The 23,765-nt window shown below is 43.9% G+C and overlaps 1 protein-coding gene across 1 annotated transcript in view; it reads right to left on the bottom strand.

Annotated features, from left to right (window-relative positions):
- Positions 1–305: 305 nt before the first annotated feature.
- Positions 306–23,765, bottom strand: part of cUnh18orf54 (chromosome Un C18orf54 homolog) — a gene marked incomplete at both ends in the record, with an annotated part of 43,871 nt that continues 20,411 nt past the window's right edge. The window contains 6 exons of the mRNA XM_083649320.1: positions 306–408; positions 1,951–2,003; positions 3,532–3,708; positions 4,520–4,574; positions 6,620–6,740; positions 10,574–10,663. Of these exons, the coding sequence (XP_083505446.1) occupies positions 306–408; positions 1,951–2,003; positions 3,532–3,708; positions 4,520–4,574; positions 6,620–6,740; positions 10,574–10,663 (599 nt within the window). The remainder of the gene's footprint in view (positions 409–1,950; positions 2,004–3,531; positions 3,709–4,519; positions 4,575–6,619; positions 6,741–10,573; positions 10,664–23,765) is intronic.

A 23,765-nucleotide genomic window follows, 5' to 3' on the forward strand; every position in this document is an offset into this window, starting at 1 on the left:
GGATCTGACTGTGGATCAGTTCATGAAGCTGTAGGATCTGACTGTAGATTAGTTCTTCATGAAGCTGTAGGATCTGACTGTGGATCAGTTCATGAAGCTGTAGGATCTGACTGTAGATCAGCTCTTCATGAAGCTGTAGGATCTGACTGTAGATCAGTTCTTCATGAAGCTGTAGGATCTGGCTGTAGATCAGTTCTTCATGAAGCTGTAGGATCTGACTGTAGATCAGTTCTTCATGAAGCTGTAGGAGCTGACTGTAGATTAGTTGTTAATGAAGCTGTAGGATCTGACTGTGGATCAGTTGGTTAGCAGGAGCACAGGCCTTCATCTCTGTCCTCCTCTTCTTCTCTCTGCTTGTCTTTCGGCTCTTCCACCAGACTCTTCAGCCTGCCCAGGTGCTGCAGCGCTCTGATGAGACAACAGTTAAACTGTTAGGACATTGTCAGGGATTTTCCTGCATAGAGAATTACGAGCCACCGCCTGCGTCAAACTTCGCTCAGCCTCCAGCTCTCGACAAAATATGATGGGTCTTGTATACAGTCTATGATGAACAACAAGCGTTACACTAATATGATGGGTCTTGTATACAGTCTATGATGAACAACAAGCGTTACACTAATATGATGGGTCTTGTATACAGTCTATGATGAACAACAAGCGTTACACTCGGTGGATTTCTGTCACTAGTTTGATGGGACTCCGGCCTGGTACAAGACACATACTACAAGCGGGCCAGAGGCATTTGAAGGTCTGTGTGTGTTTTGAGGTTTTATTTTGAAGATGTACATTCTAATAATGAACATGTAATGAACATTCTAGGCTTTTATTTAGAATATTTTGTGCTTTTATTTTGAAGGTTCAGGCCTTTATTTTGAAGGTTCTGGGGTGAAGATTTTGGGCTTTTATTTTGAGGGTTCTGTGCATTTATCTGGAAGGTTTTGGGCTTTTATTTTAACGTTTCTGTGCTATTATTTTTGAAAGTTCTTAGCTTTTAATGGAAGGTTCTGTGCTTCTATGTTTATCTTAAGACCTAACCTAGCGCGCAAGTACCCAATTACTCATTACTCGAGTATTTAAATTACTTAAAATGCCCATCCCTAATCAGGACAACTCTGACTACACATCAACTCAAAATCAGAGAAAATTCCAAAGTTAAAGTCTCACATTTGTACGTTGAAATGACTATGTCTGAAGCTTGGTGTACTGTGATGTGAAAAAACACATTGCTCAATATTTATTGACAATGACTGATATATTTGTGTTCAGGAACCCTGACACTAACTCAAAGGTAGGCTACGCATGACCGTCATGTGTAGTCTCCTCCCAAAGGTCCATTCTGACTCAGGAAAACCCGGAGATGTGACATTAGCGTAGCTGGCCTTGCTGTAGGAAAGTCAGCAATGACAAACTCGAGCGCTATGTTTTTCCAGTTTGAAATCCGAGGCTTTCGTCATGCGGAAGTGGGCTTCATGGAAACTGGATTGGGCAATAGAGAGGCCCAGGAATGAGTCCGGAAAACATCGATGCTAACACTTCCGGGTTCTTCACCGTTTTCGCCTATGGGATTTTTCAATGGGTTTTTGGCGCAATGCTTCAAATAAGGTCTCTGGGCATGAAAGTGGTCCTCATGTGTGAAGATTATCCCGCTGAACACTGGTTCGCGTTTGATTAAGCTTGCGTTGCCCAGAGACTGTATTTGAAGCATCACGCCAAAAACCCATTCAAAAATCCCATAGACAGAAACAGTGAAGAACCAGGAAGTCTGGGACTTCCGTGTTCCGACTACAAAAATACATCCCTGGGGCTCTCTATGATAGACGCGTTCTACACGTATTGAATTATGAACTTCCTGTTGTGATGTTTTCTGAAGTGGATATAAAGCATTGTGATAATAACTCGTAGCCATGGTAACGCCCTGCAGAGTTGGTGATGTCATCCAGGTGTGTTTACCTGTGCAGGGCAGGGCCACCAGGAAAACACTCGGCATCCTCACTCTCTGACACCTGCAACACAAACAAGTAGGGTGCAAAGTTAACTTTTTTGTGCACCGGCCAAATGGCTAGTGATATAGAACATTTAAGATTGTTTTGTGTTAGTTGCCTGGATTTAGAGATATTGGCCCTAGAGATTTCTGCCTTCTCTCCAATACAATGGAACTGGATGGCACTCGGCTTGTGGTACTCAATGCACCAAAAAATACATTTCAAAAGCTCAACCCAATGTCTCTTTCCAGGAAGCATATATCGGTTACTAAAGATAATCCACAGACCTTGCGGTGAGCAGTTTCATGTAGGAACTATTTTCGACCGAACTACACCCAATAGATGCTAGCATCATTTCCTCTTCTAAGGACATTTTAGCCACAGCGCCTGAAAGCATGACAGCAAAGACAGTCAGAAAGATGGCAGATGTGACACATTGCTCAAATTGCCAACAACCTTTTGAAAAAAGGCCCAAAAGGGTACAATCAGCAGGAACTTTAACAATGTTAAAGTTTCCTGTTACATGCACTAGCGCAGAACCCCTAAATTAGTTTTCCCAACAGTATCACCAAATTAGGCCAGTGTGTATGCGTCGGGTGTCTGGTCCCAGACAACTAGCCAGTTCTCGTCAAACTTTGTACAATAACCGCTCACTTTTTGAAGCAACTAAGATTCCGATATGTTAAGGTTGCCCCATCAGTATTCAGACTGTAAGGTAAGAGGACTCTTTCATATAGCGAGTTATCAGACGGAGCTATCAGAAGAGCCAGAGGACACTTCTAAATAAACACCCACCCACATCAAAGATAAATCAGCCATAACAAATAGAAGTTAATATGATCATATCTATGAGAGGAGGGGGGACGACTGTAACAGTGTGTTATGTTTAATACCTGCAGCCTCTGTGAGTCTTATGTTTAATACCTGCAGCCTCTGTAAGTGTGTTATGTTTAATACCTGCAGCCTCTGTGAGTATGTTATGTTTAATACCTGCAGCCTCTGTGAGTATGTTATGTTTAATACCTGCAGCCTCTGTGAGTATGTTATGTTTAATACCTGCAGCCTCTGTGAGTGTGTTATGTTTAATACCTGCAGCCTCTGTGAGTGTGTTATGTTTAATACCTGCAGCCTCTGTGAGTATGTTATGTTTAATACCTGCAGCCTCTGTGAGTGTTATGTTTAATACCTGCAGCCTCTGTGAGTATGTTATGTTTAATACCTGCAGCCTCTGTGAGTGTGTTATGTTTAATACCTGCAGCCTCTGTGAGTGTGTTATGTTTAATACCTGCAGCCTCTGTGAGTATGTTATGTTTAATACCTGCAGCCTCTGTGAGTATGTTATGTTTAATACCTGCAGCCTCTGTGAGTATGTTATGTTTAATACCTGCAGCCTCTGTGAGTGTGTTATGTTTAATACCTGCAGCCTCTGTGAGTGTGTTATGTTTAATACCTGCAGCCTCTGTGAGTGTGTTATGTTTAATACCTGCAGCCTCTGTGAGTGTGTTATGTTTAATACCTGCAGCCTCTGTGAGTATGTTATGTTTAATACCTGCTTCACTGGAAGCTCACGTGTCTTCAGCCTCTGTGAGTGTGTTGCCAGCGAGGAGAACCGTTTCTGTCGTTCCACCTCCACCTCCACAGCCTGCAGTCTGAACAGCATCTGCTTCAGCGCCTCCAGTGACCCAGGCTGTTTCAGCACCTCCAGTGGCCCAGGCTGGCCCTGCTTCTACAGATGAAACGGTATGACATTTTCATATCATGATCATAGTGACCAAAATGATCAGTTTTCGGTATTATCCCGATATTGTTCAAATGTGCAGAAATTGTTCAAAAATCACTGAAATAATTTCACCAAGTTTTATATTGAAAACCACAAGTAAAATTAGCAGCACTATGCACTTTTTGTTTGCATAAACATTAAAATTATAACATAGCTAATGGTGCAATTTGGACAGTTCACTTTTTATAAACTTCGAATAAACAATCAAACAACGCTCTGTGCAGCAGTGTTAGTTGAGGTAATCAAACCTACCCGGTTTTAATGATAAATAAAATTTGAACGTGTAATACTAACCCTGAGGAATTTGATCACGGTTTATCATTAAAGCAGTTATCATTTCATCTCTACCTGTTTCAGGGCGTCCACTGGCCCAGGCTGCCTCCTGCCACCGAGGGCTCAGAGTCATGCATCATATGGTATGTTAACTATTTATATAAGCATTTCACAAAATGTCTACAGAAAAATGAATGGCGGAAAATCCCTTGGTTTGTATGCCTAACCCAGAAGAGGGTGTGACTTTGGCACTCTATTTCTAAAAGCCAACAAACAAGGTGTAATTTCATTGGTCAAGGATCATGTCAACAACACAAGCTGTCATTTCATTGGTTAGGGATCATGCTGCCCATTGGTTGGTGCTCCAGGCATGTCTACAGAATCATCTGTGCTTTGAGAGATGTTGACTGGTGAATTTCAGGAGGCATTTTTAAGAAAATTTGCATTTTTGAAAGTAAAGTAAAGTATCATTGACAACACCCACCTGCCCTCTGTCTGTCAGAAACTCTGCAGCTCCTCCTGCTGGGCCTGGAGGTGTACTGCAGGAGACAGACAGAGACAGGGTTATGATCATTCAGCATCAGCACTACCTGAAACATTAACATACATGGAGACTAATTTCCCTCTAAAACACAAACTCTGTTGTTCAGTTTGTTTTACTAAAAATAATAAATAAAATCAACTTAAAAAAAGATTAGTATACACAGGGTACTGCCAGGGTTCTCCAAGTTCAATTAAAAACTTTTTAAGACCTGGTTAATGCCACCAAAAATGAAATGTAATGCCAACTTCACTACCATCCTATATGATCTTATAATAAGAATGCAAAGTGTCTGTCTTTGAGTGTGTGTGTGAGCAGAATTGTGTTCGGCCAGAGCAGTGCCATTTTATGTGCAATCGGGCTGAATCTTTCAGCAGTGTAAAGAGCACCCCCTGCAGGTGACCTAACGGAGTCAGATTATTTTAATTAGGTAATGAGGGCAGACTAAATGAGCACAAAATGGCTAATAGGCAGCCAAAATGCCTCAACACTAATTCAGCACCATGATGAGCTCCATTCATTAGTTACTGATGGATGACACCTGAGTGGAGGAGCACAGCTGAGTTGGAATCAGCCAGGGAAGTGGGCGAGGAGAGGCTGCATGCCAACTCTGTGATCGAGGCCTGGCTAAATGGCCAGTCAGTCACACAGGGACAGGTATTCCGCTAGTACTGGCAAATAAAAAGTAAATAAAATAAAATAGAAAGTATGAAGGATATGATGGAAAATCAGTATGGATTTGAATCCCTAGAAAATAAGTATTTACCAGGTACTTGAATTTAAACAAACTTTTTATTATAATACACAATAACTTTGTGAGGGTATGTGTGTACTCTAATAACATAAAATGTAAAATATTCATATTTGTCACATTATGAGTCCCCACCCCTCTCTTTTTCTTCAACTTCTATTGTTCTAATATAACATCTCTCCCAGTTATGCCTACCCCACACTACAGGATTTTCAAATCCTTGAAGATTATAAAAATCTTGAGAGCCCACACACTACAGGACAGAGAGAGCCGATTTTTTAACATTTCAATCTTGGGACACACACACAATCGCGTCTGTTCAAACGCAACCCCACACACTAGAAGATTATGCCGAAGATTCACCTTGGAAGCAGGGCTCGACGTTAACTTTTAAAATGCCTATTCAGTGTGTGCACCGGGTGTAGTAGTGTCATTTCGTTTTCTAAACAAATTTTATTTTTTGTTTTTATAATGCATTTGCACTGAAAGGATTTGTTTAACTAATATTTGCGCGGACAGCCGCGTCCATTCGGGGTGTAGGGCTACTGTGCACGGCCAGGCGAAAACCGTCTGCACAGGTGTCTTGTGGAGGGGCGCGTCTGCTGATTTGACTCACTTTTCCGTGCGGACACTCGCCGATGCGGGAAGCTGAGACCTAAGCGCTTGTTGTAGGCTACATGCTTTGCAGTAGGCTATAGCATTTAGTTTTCCGTCCCGTTCAAAGACGCACGGATATTTCACCTCGATGACAATTTCCTCGTTCTTTGTTTCTGTGCAGGGCTGCGAGCGGACGCGGACCAGATTATTTTGCGAAAAACTGTAATGGAAATGCAGCTACTACTGGCTCTCTGCTCAAGATGCAATCGCCTGTCGGGTTGTAAATATCTAACATGTTAGATATGCCCGATTCACAATCGGGAAGAGGCAGTCGTCCCGATTGTGAATCTTTGAACCCCACACACTACAGGATCATTTGGGAAGATTATCTGCCCGACGCGCTTCAAATCGGGAGCACCCCCGAGAAAATCGGGAGGGGGGAATCTTGGCCATAATCTTGCAAATTATCCTGTAGTGTGGGGTAGGCATTAGCACTATTTCCAAATCATAAGACTGTCATGAAATAGCCTACGTTGTCCCCTTAAACAGCTTGCTAGCCCCCCTGTATACAGTTGATTGCCTTCTGACCAATTTCTTGTAAACATTCTTGAATATCACATTTAAAGACAAATTAACTTCATCAAATGTTTACATTAGTAGGACTGTCCCAGATCAAGGTAATAGTGTAGGCTTACACAGTGGGAGGAGGTCTGTCCCAGGAGTCCAGCAGCTCCTCAGTGTCTCCAGGACTAATGGCAGACTCTGCACTGTGGAGCGGACCCGCAGCCAGACGGATCGGGACTGGAGTGACAGGAGCTGACAGTATCAACACGCAAACATGAAAGGAGAAGTTCTGCGATTTAGTTCCTCTATCAGAGATGAAATGAGGCCACCAGCCTGTGTGAATTTGATCAGCCTACCAGCCACGATGGCCGGTTAGCTACGTCAATTTGATTGGATGTGAAATTCAAATTCAGTCTGCTGTAAATTGCATCAGAAGGAGGAGGAGAAGGAGAAGGAAGAAATCTGAGGTAGCCTAGTAATGTTATTTAAACAACTATGTGGCGTGCTCGTTTTGTGGCGTTACATACAACTGGACGGACAGACCCCGTCTTTATTAGTCACAGAGACACATCAATGCAGAGGCACCATGAAATGTGTCCTCTGCATTTGACCCATCCTGGCTCGTCCTCCTCCATGGTTCAGGCCAGGAGCAGTGAACAGCTGTAAGTGGAGTGCAGTGGTAAGCGCTGTCGCCTCACAGCTCGAAGGTCCTGGGTCCGATTCTCACCTGGGACGCTGTGAACGCTGAAGGAATGCGTGCCCGTCCGCATGTCCTCGAGTGCCCAACCGCCCGGGTGGGGTCGTCAAAAGGGCCTTTCTGTGTGGAGTTTTCATGTTCTCCCCGTGCCTCCTGGGGGTTTCCTTCATATAGGAACCCCCTTCACCAAAAACATGCAATATCCTGGTTGCTAATGTGGTTCCTCCTCTGGTCGTTAAGGGCGCCTGTTCGGAGGGAGGGGAACCGGTTGGAATAGCGTGAACCTCCCACGTGCTATGTCCTACCAGTGAAGCTTCCCCTGTCAGGTGAAAAGAAGCGGCTGGCTAACTGCCCATGTCTCGGAGGAAGCGTGGAGGCAGTTTCGGCTCTCCCCAGATCGGCAGAGGGTGGAGCAGCAACCAGGATACATAAAAGTAAATTAGCACTAAGGGGGATAAAAAATCGGGGGGGTGAGAGGTGAGAGCATGGTCTTAAGCTAAGTTGGTCGTAACTTTACGACCTAACAGCTACGCCGGTTGCACCAACGGGCGTAAGCCTTTTTCTCACTAAGACCGGTCGTAAATATTACGCCTGGTCAGGAGGAGGCGTAAGGTGCCTGTGCCTGTGAGATCTCCGTGGTAGGCTATCAGCGGATATCTGCTGTGATTGAGTCCTCACCGTCCTCATCGTCGTAAAGTCGCCTTCGAAGCATGACGTTCGATTATAACGAACTAGTTGTGTGGATTAGCCTTCCCAAATGTTGAGGGTCGTTTTTTGAATTTAATACATAGAATTGGGAACGTTACATTCAATTTCATTCAGACTGCCATGCACTAATCACTGCCATTTTCCCCTGGAGCTGCCACAGGAGGAGGGGGGTGGGAGGAGGGAGGGTGTAGTGACGCACATACAGTAGTGGGTGACGGCGCAAGGCACACTTTTGGCCCAATCAGGGGGCATTCCCCGGCAATTCACATGGACACGCATTGCTACGACCAGCGTAGTTAAGACCAGACGTAAGCCCTGTTGGTGCAACAGGCGTAAATCCACTCTAAAGACTGGTCTTAAAGGACGGCTTTACCGTGGGGAATATGAATATATATCAATCTCACGCCCCTAAGGTTTTAGAATCCGTTGAAATTATTTGAAATTGGAGCTTCACTGCCTGACCTATCAGGCATCTCTCACATTTTTAGGGAAGCCGGGTGACGCGTTACGCGTCACCCGGCTTCCCTCCCCGCTTGCGGAACTCGAGGGCCTATGAACTACAAGTCTTGTGAGCCATGGTCCCGCCTCTAGAGGTCCTCCACGCCCCTTCAGAGCTCTCGACGAAAAGCAAAAGGCAGCCATCTTGTTCACCCGCATAGAATACTGTAGCTAGGTTAGCTTTCCATAGCTCCTTGCCAAGAGACCATATCTCTGGAACGGAAGCACCAAAAGACACGGGACTGGCGGCATTGGAAAGCTCGTCAAATTTTACATCTAGTAGTAGGTGAGTTGAAGTAACGAAATCAACGCTGAGCAATGTACCCATTTTTACACATTTTTACAGAAAATAGTTACAACATCAGATGCGCGTAACTCCTACGAAAATGCCTTAAAATGCATGAATTTTTTTTTATGAAGACATCTCCCGACATATATACTACCGTTTACATTTGGTGCAATTTGGAGGCAATTTTATTTTCGATTTATTTCTTCTTCTTTGTATCTTTTATTGTCGAAGCCTTCTTCTTCTTCTTCTTCTTTGAGTTTTATGGCGGTTGGCAAACATATATGTGCATTACCGCCACCTACTGGAGTTTGATATCAGCCAAATGCCTGAGGGGTGGGCATGAAAACGAAGGCCACGCGAGCCCAGTGCATTGTGGGAAATGTAGTATTTCGGGTCCCTGCACCCGCCCCTCCCCTCCACCACCCCCCCCCCCCTCCACACAGAGTGGATTTCTGGTGATATCTCTGGCGGGAAACAACCAATTTCAAAAATTTCAACGGATTCGAAAATCTTAGGGGCGTGAGATTTAATATATATTCATATTCCCCACGGTAAAGCCGGCCTTTAACTAAGACCGACGTAGGAGTTACGACCAGGCATAGTTAAGACCACTTGGTGCAACTGGCCCCTGGGGACCAACTTCTTCCAACCGCCGCTGGTCAGACGACCATCTTCTGCAGGTTTTTACTGGAGGGAACCCCAGAGGAGCACAGGGAGAACATGCAAACTCCACACAGAAAGGCTGTTTCGACGAGATAGCCCACCTAGGCACCGAAGGTATGGGGAGACATACCCCCAGCGTCAACAGTGTCCCAGGTGGTAATCAAACCCAGGACGTTCTTGCTGTGTGGCAAGTGCGAGGCGAGAGCACTACCGCTGCGCCACCGTGCCCCCACATTGCGGGTGTTGTGGCGTTACATGGTGGGTGTTGTGGGGTTACATTGTGGGTGTTGTGGCGTTACATTGTGGGTGTTGTGGTGTTACATTGCTGGTGTTGTAGTGTGACATTGCGGGTGTTGTGGTGTGACATTGCGGGTGTTGTAGTGTGACATTGAGGGTGTTGTGGTGTTACATTGCGGGTGTTGTGGCGCTACATTGCGGGTGTTGTGGTGTGACATTGCGGATGTTGTGGCGTTACATTGCGGGCGTTGTGGCGTTACATTACGGGCGTGGTGGCGTTACATTGCGGGTGTTGTAGTGTGACATTGTGGGTGTTGTGGCGTTACATTGCGGGTGTTGTAGTGTGACATTGCGGGTGTTGTGGTGTGACATTGCGGGTGTTGTAGTGTGACATTGAGGGTGTTGTGGTGTTACATTGCGGGTGTTGTGGCGCTACATTGCGGGTGTTGTGGCGTTACATTACGGGCGTGGTGGCGTTACATTGCGGGTGTTGTAGTGTGACATTGTGGGTGTTGTGGCGTTACATTGCGGGTGTTGTAGTGTGACATTGCGGGTGTTGTGGTGTGACATTGCGGGTGTTGTGTCGTTACATTGCGGGTGTTGTAGTGTGACATTGCGGGTGTTGTAGTGTGACATTGCGGGTGTTGTAGTGTGACATTGCGGGTGTTGTAGTGTGACATTGCGGGTGTTGTGGCGTTACATTACGGGTGTTGTGGCGTTACATTGCGGGTGTTGTAGTGTGACATTGTGAGTGTTGTGCCGTTACATTGTGGGTGTTGTAGTGTTACATTGCGGGTGTTGTGCCGTTACATTGTGGGTGTTGAGGGTAAACTTACAACTTTAAGGCCACGGAAATTACCTAACTGACTGTTGACCGGTGCAGCAGGCTCAGTTCTAACTGACCTGGTGTCAGTTCTTACCTCAGGTGTTTCTGAATCTGCTCTCTAACTGACCTGCTGTCAGTTGACCTGGTGTCAGTTGTGAGTGGCTCACCTGTGTCTCCAGGACATTCTGCTCTCAGATCCAGAGAGAGAGAGTTCAGAACCTGCTCCGCTTTCTGGATCAGACCCTCTATCTTCTCATCTGAGACAGAGGAGACACACATGAACTAAACAACACTAGACTACAGATAAGTAGTGTTCAATATGTAACAGATAATGTACAGTGAGAAAGAAAGAAAGATCAGGTCCTGATCACCCTGAAGGGGGTTATTTTGCCATAATGACCGGCTCACTGTACATTATCCTGCCTATAGAGTGCCACAGGGATGATGTATATTTAAGCAATATAGCATGAGAGCCAGTGTGTTGTGGCAAATATATCCCGCTGATCAGCTGTTATCCCACGAGGCCGCAGGCCGAGTGGGATAACTGCTGAGCAGCGGGATATATGCCACAACACACGCAGCTCGAGTGCTATATTGCTTTTATAAAACGGTTTCCAAGTATGATAATATAATAATAATAGTAATACTATAAGTCCGACTGCCATGGCATTCTGGTAGAGTCAGTTGAAACACTACTGTAAGGCGGGACCGCAAGAACGTGCGGGTGATTTGATTGGATCGTTCTGGAGACTGAAGTTGACATTGGCCAATATCCTGGCGCTTGCTGAGAAGCTGAGAGCTTTCTGGAAAGCCCGACACGCAGCTCGAGCGCAGCGCTGCATTCTCAGCGCTTGCTGAGAAGCTGAGAGCTTTCTGGAAAGCCCGACACCAACTAACGTTACGGGGTTAAATGCGGGGTTAACAGCCTTTTTTTTTGCAAAGAAGACATTAGCCCGCGTCTATTCTTGTACAAAACATAATTTTCTGCGAAGTATTAGTAAAGTTATAAGCGAAGATCGATTCACAAGGATCTGACAGCTGTCTCCGCCATTTGTTTTTTCTACATTGTCATTGTAACCAAAGCCTTTTAGTAAGAGAGTTGCGTGGCCATGGGTAATGAGTTGCGTGGCCATGGGTTATTGGAGTGGGTTACGGGATTTATACGATGGCTGTGAACCAATCAGATTGCTTGATTTGAGAGAGCCGTTTTATAATATCCTGCTTATAGAATGCCACAGGGATGACGTATATTATCCTGCCTATAGAGTGCCACAGGGATGACGTATATTATCCTGCTTATAGAGTGACACAGGGATGTATATTATCCTGCTTATAGAGTGCCACAGGGATGACGTATATTATCCTGCTTATAGAGTGCCACAGGGATGACGTATATTATCCTGCTTATAGAGTGCCACAGGGATGACATATATTATCCTGCTTACAGAGTGCCACAGGGATGACATATATTATCCTGCTTATAGAGTGACACAGGGATGTATATTATCCTGCTTATAGAGTGCCACAGGGATGACGTATATTATCCTGCTTATAGAGTGCCACAGGGATGACATATATTATCCTGCTTACAGAGTGCCACAGGGATGACATATATTATCATGCTTATAGAGTGCCACAGGGATGACGTATATTATCATGCTTACAGAGTGCCACAGGGATGTATATTATCCTGCTTATAGAGTGACACAGGGATGTATATTATCCTGCTTACAGAGTGCCACAGGGATGATGTATATTATCCTGTTTATAGAGTGCCACAGGGATGACGTATATTATCATGCTTATAGAGTGCCACAGGGATGACGTATATTATCCTGCTTATAGAGTGCCACAGGGATGACGTATATTATCCTGCTTATAGAGTGCCACAGGGATGACGTATATTATCCTGCTTATAGAGTACCACAGGGATGACGTATATTATCCTGCTTATAGAGTGCCACAGGGATGACGTATATTATCCTGCTTATAGAGTACCACAGGGATGACGTATATTATCCTGCTTATAGAGTGCCACAGGGATGACGTATATTATCCTGTTTATAGAGTACCACAGGGATGACGTATATTATCCTGCTTATAGAGTGCCACAGGGATGACGTATATTATCATGCTTATAGAGTACCACAGGGATGACGTATATTATCATGCTTACAGAGTGCCACAGGGATGATGTATATTATCCTGTTTATAGAGTGCCACAGGGATGACGTATATTATCATGCTTACAGAGTGCCACAGGGATGATGTATATTATCCTGCTTATAGAGTGCCACAGGGATGACGTATATTATCATGCTTATAGAGTGCCACAGGGATGACGTATATTATCCTGCTTATAGAATGCCACAGGGATGACGTATATTATCCTGCTTATAGAGTGCCACAGGGATGACGTATATTATCATGCTTATAGAGTGCCACAGGGATGACGTATATTATCATGCTTATAGAATGCCACAGGGATGACGTATATTATCCTGCTTATAGAGTGCCACAGGGATGATGTATATTATCATGCTTATAGAGTGACACAGGGATGACGTATATTATCCTGCTTACAGAGTGCCACAGGGATGATGTATATTATCATGCTTATAGAGTGACACAGGGATGATGTATATTATCCTGCTTATAGAGTGACACAGGGATGTATATTATCCTGCTTATAGAGTGACACAGGGATGTATATTATCCTGTTTATAGAGTGCAACAGGGATGACGTATATTATCCTGTTTATAGAGTGCCACAGGGATGACATATATTATCATGCTTATAGAGTGCCACAGGGATGTATATTATCCTGTTTATAGAGTGCAACAGGGATGACGTATATTATCCTGTTTATAGAGTGCCACAGGGATGACGTATATTATCCTGTTTATAGAGTGCCACAGGGATGACATATATTATCATGCTTATAGAGTGACACAGGGATGACGTATATTATCATGCTTACAGAGTGCCACAGGGATGTATATTATCCTGCTTATAGAGTGACACAGGGATGTATATTATCCTGTTTATAGAGTGCAACAGGGATGACTAGAGCTGCTGAAAATAATCGATTCAGAGATGCATCGCGATGCTTAATAGGACGATTCTGAATCGATTAACAAATATCAAAAATCGATTATTTTATTTTTTTTTATTTTTTTTTATTTTATTTTTTATAATCAAATAAAATTGAATGTAAGTACCGTACATGCAGTTTATTTTAATTATGGATCATAATACAATGCAATTCCAAATGCACTTTTATTTTAAAAGTAGCCACACAGTGAGAAAAAAGAAAGTGAGAAAAAATAAATCATGTATTGCGGAAAAAGTGATGCATCGATTTAAGATGCATCGTTTAATCGAATCGAATCGAATCGTAGACTTGTATAATCGAATCGTATCGAATCGTGAGATCAGTGAAGATGCACAGCTCTAGGGATGACGTATATTAACCTGCTTATAGAGTGCCACAGGGATGACGTATATTATCCTGCTTATAGAGTGCCACAGTTTTTAACTATTGATTTATCTTTCCTTACTTTGTGCACTTTACTGGCCATTCGTGCACTTTATTCTACTACCTCACTTTACCGGTCGCTGCGTGTCTGCACTTTACTGATCGCTGTGCACTTTACGGATCGCTGTGCACCTTACTGATCGCTGGGCACTTTACGGATCGCTGTGCACTTTACGGATCGCTGTGCACTTTACCGATCGCTGTGCACTTTACCGATCGCTGTGCACTTTACCGATTGCTGTGCACTTTAATGCTACCTTGCACATTATCGGTCATTGTGTGCCACAAACAAGGTCCTTGATGTTTATTTAGCCTTTTATTTATTTTAACTATAGGCATGTAACATTTAACATGCTACTTGTGTTGTTTCTTGTCAATGTTCTTATTTGTATGTCTATATGCTGCAACTCAATTTGCCCTTTGGGACACTAATAAACTTGAACTTGAACTTGAACAGGGATGACGTACAGTATATTATCCTGCTTACAGAGTGCCACAGGGATGACGTATATTATCCTGCTTATAGAGTGCCACAGGGATGACGTATATTATCCTGCTTATAGAGTGCCACAGGGATGATGTATATTATCCTGCTTATAGAGTGCCACAGGGATGATGTATATTATCCTGCTTATAGAGTGCCACAGGGATGACGTATATTATCCTGTTTATAGAGTACCACAGGGATGACGTATATTATCCTGCTTATAGAGTGCCACAGGGATGACGTATATTATCCTGTTTATAGAGTACCACAGGGATGACGTTTATTATCCTGTTTATAGAGTACCACAGGGATGACGTATATTATCCTGCTTACAGAGTGCCACAGGGATGATGTATATTATCCTGCTTATAGAGTGCCACAGGGATGACGTTAGGGCTGGGCGATATGGCCTCTAAAGAATATCGCAATGTTTTTCGGCTATATCGCGATACACAATATATATCTCGATATTTTTGAAATCTCTCATAAATGCTAAATTTAACCCTTCAGGGTTCATACACATTTTGACCAATGGATTTCCATGACTTTCCCATAAGTTCTTAACCTGTATTTTATGCACACCTGGGGTAAAAAAGAAGAAGAAAGAAAGGGCAGATGTAGTGAGCAAAGATGGATGATTTAATATTCCATAGCTCTGACCTAAGCAAATCTGACATCACTATTGTGACATAATATGATTGTTTTAGTAAAGTGTATCACTCAATAGTCAATACAAAAAATAATGGCTTTTATAGAACCGAAAGCCTAGCTGCTTAGTCTGCAGATAAAACATAAAAAATTAAATTTAGACTCTTATTGGCATGACCGCAACATATAAACTGTGAATTTTGCATTGGGGCCAGTTCTATCTGAGGCATGGAAAGCCTCACTATACGCCATCATATCTGTGTCGTCTCACTTTTGACTGAAAAATTATGCCTCTAGTCTAGATTTTGTTGTTCTTTGTTGTCATCTATGTGTGTTCATCTTCTTTTTGTGCTCTGTGAAGCGGCCTTGGGTTCCTTGAAAGGCGCTATATAAATCCAAGCTATTATTATTATTATTAGATTAAAGATAATACACGTATGAGATGTTGACTTTTATGTAGGCTATGTGCGCATTCGTTTTCCTTATAGATCATGACTGCCCTGCAGCTAGCTACGTTAGCTTGCATGTAACGTTAGCGTTAGTTGCTTTTGGAGACACAAACCCTGGACGTTTCATTTTGAGTAATGCATGAGGTTCTCTATGCTCTATGGTTTACGCCAGCTCTGGGAGTATGAAGTGCTTTAAATGCGGGGATTTTGGTCACAACAAGCTTGTGGACCGCTGCCTGCTGAACTAGGTAGTAGGGATGGGCATCGAATTTCGAATTTTCGAATAATCGTTGTTATTATCAAGGTCGACTTTTATTATTGAAATTCGAAATTCGAAAAAAAAAAAAAAAAAAAAAAAAAAAAAAATGTTTTTTTTTTTTTGAGTGAAATGTTGCATTGTCTCCCCTGATTCTAAGTATAGTCAAATCGCTTGGTTTGAGCAAGTAAAACAATTTTTATAAGCATTTTAAGCAAGGTTTATGGAAAAATTAATGGCAGATGAAATCCCATGAAGAGGGAGAGGGGGTGACTTTGGCACCCCTTTGGCACTCAGACCTGAGCCTACTAAATATTTAATGAACCACTCATGATTGTCAAAACTGTTTTTTATTTTCGAAAATGTCAATGTCATGTAACATGTTCTTTACTTCAGTGGTGCAATGCTTGTTTGAGCTAAAAATCCACAGCAGAAGCTTTTTATATTAATTAATAATGCAACATTTCACTCACAAATTTTTTTTTTTTTTTTTTTTTACATTTTTTTTTTTTTTTTCGAAATTCGAATTAAATTCGAATTTGGCCAGCGAATTTCGAATAGTGTTTTTGCTAGAAATGCCCATCCCTACTAGGTAGCCACAACCAGCTAGCTAACGTTAGCCACTACAACAGCTAACGTTAACACCAAACAAATCCGCTGCCTCCTCCCCACGTTTGGTTTAGCGTAACGCCAGCTCAGACTTTCCCCTAATCTCAGAAACCTTGCGGGACATGTATTGCAAATTGCAATAGTGGTTGTTCTGTTATAATTTGAAACTGTCAACAGCCACACTGGGGGCGGCCATGTTTCGGTTGGTGCGGACGCGTGATTTCGAATCGCACATAGGTTAAGGATGGGTGTGTCTGACGCGATTTGACGTATCCATGTGATTCCCCCTCCCTTTTGAGTGTGACTTGAGCTCTGAGAGGGAGAGCTGACAAGAGGAAACGTGAAGCGAGTGATGCCGGCGGCTTAAGTTATAGACAATGCGTGACAATTATACTCGAATGTTCGCGATATAGTCATTTCTACATCTCACGTGGCACAAGCCGCGATACATCGAGTATATTCGATATATCGCCCAGCCCTAGATGACGTATATTTGTAGGTCAACCCGGGAAGTTAGCATCACGCTGGGTTCCCTCGTCTGGAAGTCAATGGGATTTTTGAATGGGTTTTTGGTTAAAGAAGTGACGTATCTAATTTGGCTTTGTCTTACTGCCACATTTGCAGGTGGCAGCAGTGAGGGGGGGTTTCAAAAAGAACAAAGAAAACATGTAATAACCACTGTTGCAGTACTGCAGCAAACTACAGAGTAGCCAAACTAATAAAGTAACAACTGTAGATGCTTGTGGTTAACAAAACATTATGAAACTGCAAACTTTGTGTTCAGCAAGATAATTTTCACCTTTATGAATTTTGAAGTTGTCCCCCCCCCCATAAATAAATAAAGTTTTACATTTTAACTCTGTCACTTAACAGTTAATGGTTGGTTAGTGAGGGTTGGTTGCCTATCATGGGAGATTTAAAAAAAATCGCCATCCCTAGTTGTAAACAAATTCTGTAGTTTTGAGCTGTAGTTTACCTCTGAACAGGCTGTATTGTGTGTGTGTGTGTGTGTGTGTGTGTGTGTGTGTGTGTGTGTGTGTTACCTCTGTCTGACCGTTGTCTCCTCTCTGAAGCAGCCAGAGAGATCTGCTCTGCAAACTGTAACCTCAGCTCTCTAAGATTCTTCTGGCAGTCAGTCTGACACACATGCACGCGCGCGCACGCACAAACACACACACACACACACGCACGCACACGCACACACACACACACACACACACACACGTTAAACGCATACCCATCCAGAATAATTCCACATGGTATCAGTCTCTAAAAGAAGACTGGATGTGATTGGCTGAGCCTCCTCTGTTTTAAGCAGCAGTCATTCTGTTATGTTGCATATCTAGCTGGCTGCTGAAAGAGACCACTTGTTAGTTTGCTAAATATTTCAAGTTGTTGGTGAATGTTAGATGATCCGCTCACTGTGGCCCGTCTTAATACTAGCTGCTCCTCCATAGAAATCAAGCATTACATTACATTACATTACGTCATTTGGCAGACGCTTTTATCCAAAGCGACTTACAATAACACATTTTTGTCAGCAATAGAGCAATCAACTATGCAACACCGTCTATGACAACTACGACTTCTGAAGGAACAGTGGTACAAGTTTAGTTCAGGTTAGTTTTTTTTTTTTTTAAAGAGAGAAAGAAGTTAGTTCAAGAAGGGCCCAGATGGAGCCTGAAAAGGTGTGTCTTTAGTCTTTTCCGAAAGATCGGCAGTGATTCGGCCGTCCTGACCGAAGGTGGAAGCTCGTTCCACCCTGAGGTGCCAGGGACGAGAAGAGTCGAGATCGGGATGAGCGACTTTTGAGCCCCCGTAGTGGAGGAGGGGTGAGGCGTCCTGCACTGGTGGAGGAGCGGAGGGAACGGTGAGAGATTTGGAGCCTGACCATAGATTGTAAGTACAGGGGGGCTGTCTGGTGTACTGCCCTGTAGGCCAGAACCAGTGTTTTGAATTGAATGCGTGCTGAGATGGGAAGCCAGTGAAGGTCCCAGAAGAGGGGAGTGACATGAGAGAATTTGGGTTGGTTGAATACCAGACGGGCTGCAGCGTTCTGAATGAGCTGAAGCGGTCGGATGGCTGCAGCATGTAGCCCAGCCAGAAGAACATTGCAGTAGTCCAGGCGAGAGATGACCGGTGCCTGGACCAGGAGTTGTGTTGCTTCCCTTGTGAGAAACGGACGGATTTTGCGGATGTTGTACAGGGAGAACCTACTGCGAACCTTGCTGCGATGTAGGCTGAGTTGGACAGCTGATTGTCAAGGATCACTCCAAGGTTCTTAGCTGTTTGAGAGGGAAACACCGTAGTGTTGTCAATGGATATGGAAAGATCGGTGAGGGGACAGTCTTTCCCGGGGAGGAAGAGTAGCTCTGTCTTACCAAGATTCAGCTTGAGATGGTGGGCAGACATCCAAACACCAATGTCTTTGAGCGATACGTGCCTCGATTTGGGTGTCTGAGGGGGGGGAAGAGAGGTAGAGCTGAGTGTCGTCAGCATAGCAGTAATAAGAGAAGCCATGAGATGAGATCACATGGCCAAGAGATCTGATATAGAGAAGGAATAGCAAGGGGCCCAAGACTGAGCCCTGGGGCACACCTGTGTTAAGAGTACAGGATCTGGATAGGGATCCTTGCCATAGAACCTGGTATGAGCGGTTAGAGACATAGGAGGCAAACCAGGAGAGTGCAGATCCTGAGATGCCTAGATCAGAGAGTAGAGAGTAGAATCTGGTGATTCACTGTATCAAAAGCTGCAGACAAGTCAAGGAGGACAAGGACAGAGGAGAGGGATGAGGCCTTAGCAGTATGAAGGGCCTCAGTGACTGAAAGGAGAGCTGTCTCAGTAGAGTGAGAAGCCTTGAAGCCAGATTGTAGAGGATCTAGTAGGTCATTCTGGGAGAGATAGAGAGAAAGTTGTTCAGAAGCAGCCCGTTCAAGGGTTTTGGAAATGAATGAGAGAAGAGAGACAGGATGGTAGTTCTGGATGGCAGTAGGGTCAAGGGAGGGTTTCTTAAGGAGTGGCTTGACTCTAGCAGTCTTTAGAGGATCTGGCACAAGACCAGAGGACAGAGGAGTTGATAAGGGTAGTGAGGAAGGGAGATATATCAGTGGAGATGGATTGGAGAAGAGAGGAAGGGATAGGATCAAGGGGGCAGGAGGTGGCACGGTTAGACCTGACAAGTTTAAGGACCTCTTCGGGGGAGAGGGGAGAGAAGGAGGTAAGTCCTGTAGCAGGGGTCAGAGAGTTGGAGTCGGGAGTGTTGCAACTATTGACTGGAGGGGAGAAGGAAGAGCTGATGTCATCTACCTTCTTAGCAAAGAAGGTTACAAAATTATCAGCAGAGAGGGAGGATGGTGGGGGAGGTGAGGGAGGGTTGAGGAGAGAGGAGAAGGTGGAAAATAGTTTGCTGGGGTTTGAGACAGAGGACTGGATTTCAGAAATGAAGAAGGAGGTTTTTGCTGTTGAGACAGCACATGTAAAGTTAGAGTGGATAAGGTGGTAAGCAGAGAAGCATCTATATAATAGAAGCTTCTATCTAAAGGATTCTGCACCTCAGAAAGCCTCTGGTTGGGTTCCTCGTCCTCCAGCTGGGCCACCCAGGAGGGAGCCGTGGTTCTGTGGGCTGTGGAATGTAACAGACACATATGTTTTCAGAATTTACCAGGTAACGTTGGTCCAGTACTCCAAACTCCAAACCTGCTTCTCTGCCCCGTCCCTGGGCTTGCTTCCTTCTCTCCCGAAGAAGTCATTAAAGAGATACTCAACAGGGAGAGCCAGACAGTCAGATCTGTGTCAGATTTTCAAAAAAGGGCGGGGAGTTTTCAGGCTTTCGAATCTGCATACTCCCCATTACCCTGATGAAGACTCTTTGAGTCGAAACGCATTGGTATCCCTACTAGAATAAAGGATTTTTAATATAATTCAGAGTGCCTCGGATGTCTCCTTTTGCTGCCTCCAACACCTGGGGAATTTCCTGCAACCACATTGGACAGCTACCTCTTTTTTATCTTGTATCTATAACTGCCCACTCCACATTTGGATAGGATGAGCTTTTATGGGGCGGGCAAATTTCAGAACCAATGGCAGAGCTCTGTGCATTTCCTGCTCGCGCATGTGTAGTTTCAGTTAAAGCCAGCTAGCGCTGTGAATGGATCTGCTGGTGATGTTTCTCCCTTCCACCACCACCTCGCTTCTCCTGTTCTCCTGTCCAAACCTCACGTCACCAGGCTCTCTCAGTCCAAACACCAGCATACCGTTTTACTTTGTCGAACCAAACGGTTCAGCTAACGCTATAATCGGGAGAGACCATAGAACATTTCACTCCGACCAAAACTAAAAAAAACATTTAAAAAATATTTTCTTTAAGACACACTTTTTTTTTTAACGTTTTGGTCCCAGTGAGATGTTATGCGATCTCCCCTGTTTCTAAATATATCTGTACCATTTGGTTTGAACCAGTAAAACTTTTTATAAGCATTTTATGAAATGTGTATGGGAAAATAAATGGCAGATGAAAATCTCTGGTTCAGTGCTGAAGCAGGAAGTAGGCGGTCACTTTGCCTCTCTATTGTTTGGATATTACCCAGAAGGCTTTGAGGTGGCTAACTTTTGACAAGAAAACCATCAAATCTGGCAAAAAAATTAGATAAAAATAATACTTATTTGTAACACAAAATGCAATTCAGGAATATTTGAATATTGGACAAAATAAAATAAAATAAAATTGAAACCTTAACACATTGAGTGCCAGCGACGCCATATGGCGTCATTAGAAATTTACCGTAGAGTGCCAGCGACGCCAAATGGCGTCAGTACCTCCAGTACCTTTTTTGACGGGGGGGTGTCGATCTAAGCTTCTTACGTCGCCTCTAACAATATTGTAGCTATTGGAGGTCGATAACCTATTTTACAAACCCATTAGGTGGCGACAGCACTCTCCTGATCAGAGAAAAAGGAGCCAAACACACAGAAATAGTCACTGGGGAAAAGGAGGAAATCGCATCGCATCCGTCCGTATGCATCGACGTGCAGAAGCACAACGAGCACAACGCCAGCTGTGCCCAGAGCAGCAGCATCCGCTGTCACAACTCGCACCTCCGTGTACGCTGCAACAGCACATTCGCATAATCAGCCTTATTATTCCGAACTGGAAGCATGCGAGCCCGTGACAAACACACGCGGAACCAAAAAGCTGGGTGTCGCGCACCATTCACTGTGTGTGCGCAGCAAACTCAGCAGAGACTGAGAGCCAACAGACACACCCAGGAGGCGTGTGCAGTTGAGGGGGGGGGGGGGGGGGGCACGCAGAGCAGGCAGAGCAGCATACACTTCACCCAGACAGACCCAGACATCAGAAAATTAGCTTCAGAGTCAGTGATGTGCTTGAAATGTTTAATTTCACAAAAGGCTCATTATCTCAGCTCGTAGAAAAAAAGGGATGTTTTTGCTTCAATCAAGCTATCTTCTCCGGCTCATAACTAAAGAACGGAAAATGGGATCAATAAACTTTTTTTTGCAGGTGATAGAAGAGAGTCTCATCGTTATTTGTGCGTGTTCAGTGTTTACATAGTAATTATTAAAGAAATTATATGACTGTTTTAAAATGCATTGCAGCCTATGTGGCACAGCAAGCAACCTTTTGCCCAAGGGCCGTGGCACTCAAAGTGTTAAGAGAAACACACATCCACCAGTGGGGTGTATACCGTAATTTCCGCACTATAAGCCGCAGCAGCAAAATTGCCTGTTTGTTACATATATAAGCCGCACCGGACTATAAGCCGCAGGTGTTTTAATGTTTTTTTTTTTTTTTTTTAATTGTGTTTTAATGTTTAATTACCATATGTAAGGGTTCATGCACAGAGGGGATTGTCGGGAAAGAGATGGCTGTTTGAGGAAGCTCCCATTTATTAACATTTCAACAAAACAACATAACACAACACCACCTGTGTTTTTTTTTACAGTGCACACAGTGTCCGCGGTGTGGTGAAAAGAGGGCAAGAGAGGAAATTAAAACAGAAGTGGATTTATAGTTAGAAAGAGTGCTAAAAAAGAGAGAATTCCGTTTTTTTTTTTTTTTTTTTTTACGAAAAAATCCATAGATAAGCCGCACCGTTATATAAGCCACAGGGCCAAAAAACGGGGGAAAAGCCGCGGCTTATAGTCCGAAATTTACGGTATATACCCCTTGCAAATACAACGTGAATAGGGAAATGGGTAGTTTGTAACATATAACGTAACATGGTTGCACACTGTGATATCCCCTCCAACAACACTTGCTTACTTGACGCCACTTTTTCAATAAAAACACATGTATTCAATGACTTTACATAATGTATATTTATGTCGCATCAGTTAGCCTGTGCTGTGATGTGCAGCAGCAGGTAAAAGTTATAAAACTAAGCCTGAATGAGCCTTGTTCATTGCTGTGAAAGTGTAGTGAGTGTGCTGCAGGGGTGTTCGACTTGTTGACGCCTCGCCTGACTGTGCTCGCCTGCTCTCGTCTGCTTTCCAGGCGAGGCGGCAGACAGTCGACTCAAATGACCCTATTGTCACCAATACAGGTTACAGGTGAGCTTACAACCTTTATCTGAAGGTAGTAGAAGTATATGGATGCATCGGGACCACTGGGGGAGCAAGCCAACACCAGTCAAAGCTGCCGGGGTCTGTGTAATTCAGTGTAGCTCGAGGCTAATTAGCCTCAAGCATATTAGCCTGGCCTGGGTAACATGCTAGCGTGATGCAGGCAGACAGGAGTCGGCTAATTAGCATTGGCCGGAGTTTTGCAATGAAAGCTAGCTAGAGCAGTTTCTTGAAATGCATTCTAACCAGCCAAAATATTCACATAAAACCCAGCGTATTGCTGGTGGTGGCCGTGACACCGGCGCTGCCCTACTGGGGCAGTGGGTTAGAGAAACTATCCAGGGGGAATGCAGGATTGCTGCCAAACACCCTCTTGAGGCAGCGGAGCTGCTAGGCCCAGTTGTTGCAGCCATTTCAGCCTGATGTCTCCGTGAACACCGCTGTAGCTTTTGCACCCGGGAACACAACACTTTCGACCCATGGCCATGACTATCCCTAACCTGTCCCTGGCCACTAAACTCAACAAACAGACAAACATTTATTTTTACAAACAAACACAACCTAGGCTATCTGACGTAGCCTACTCTAAAACTAAACCTAAACTACTAAATACTACAAAGAGATACTCAACACTTTTTCCACTTTTTTCTGCTGAAAATCAATATACCGTATACTGTATTGGAAATTAGCTGTGTTCTTGATGAATCCAGGTCAAAGTCCTGACATTTACTGTAAAGTAGTAATTCCTCATCTCTTCTAACATACCAATGAATGCAAACAGACAAACAT

The sequence above is a fragment of the Poromitra crassiceps genome (assembly GCF_964638095.1).
Source record: "Poromitra crassiceps genome assembly, chromosome: 13".
Taxonomy (NCBI): Eukaryota; Metazoa; Chordata; class Actinopteri; order Beryciformes; family Melamphaidae; genus Poromitra; species Poromitra crassiceps.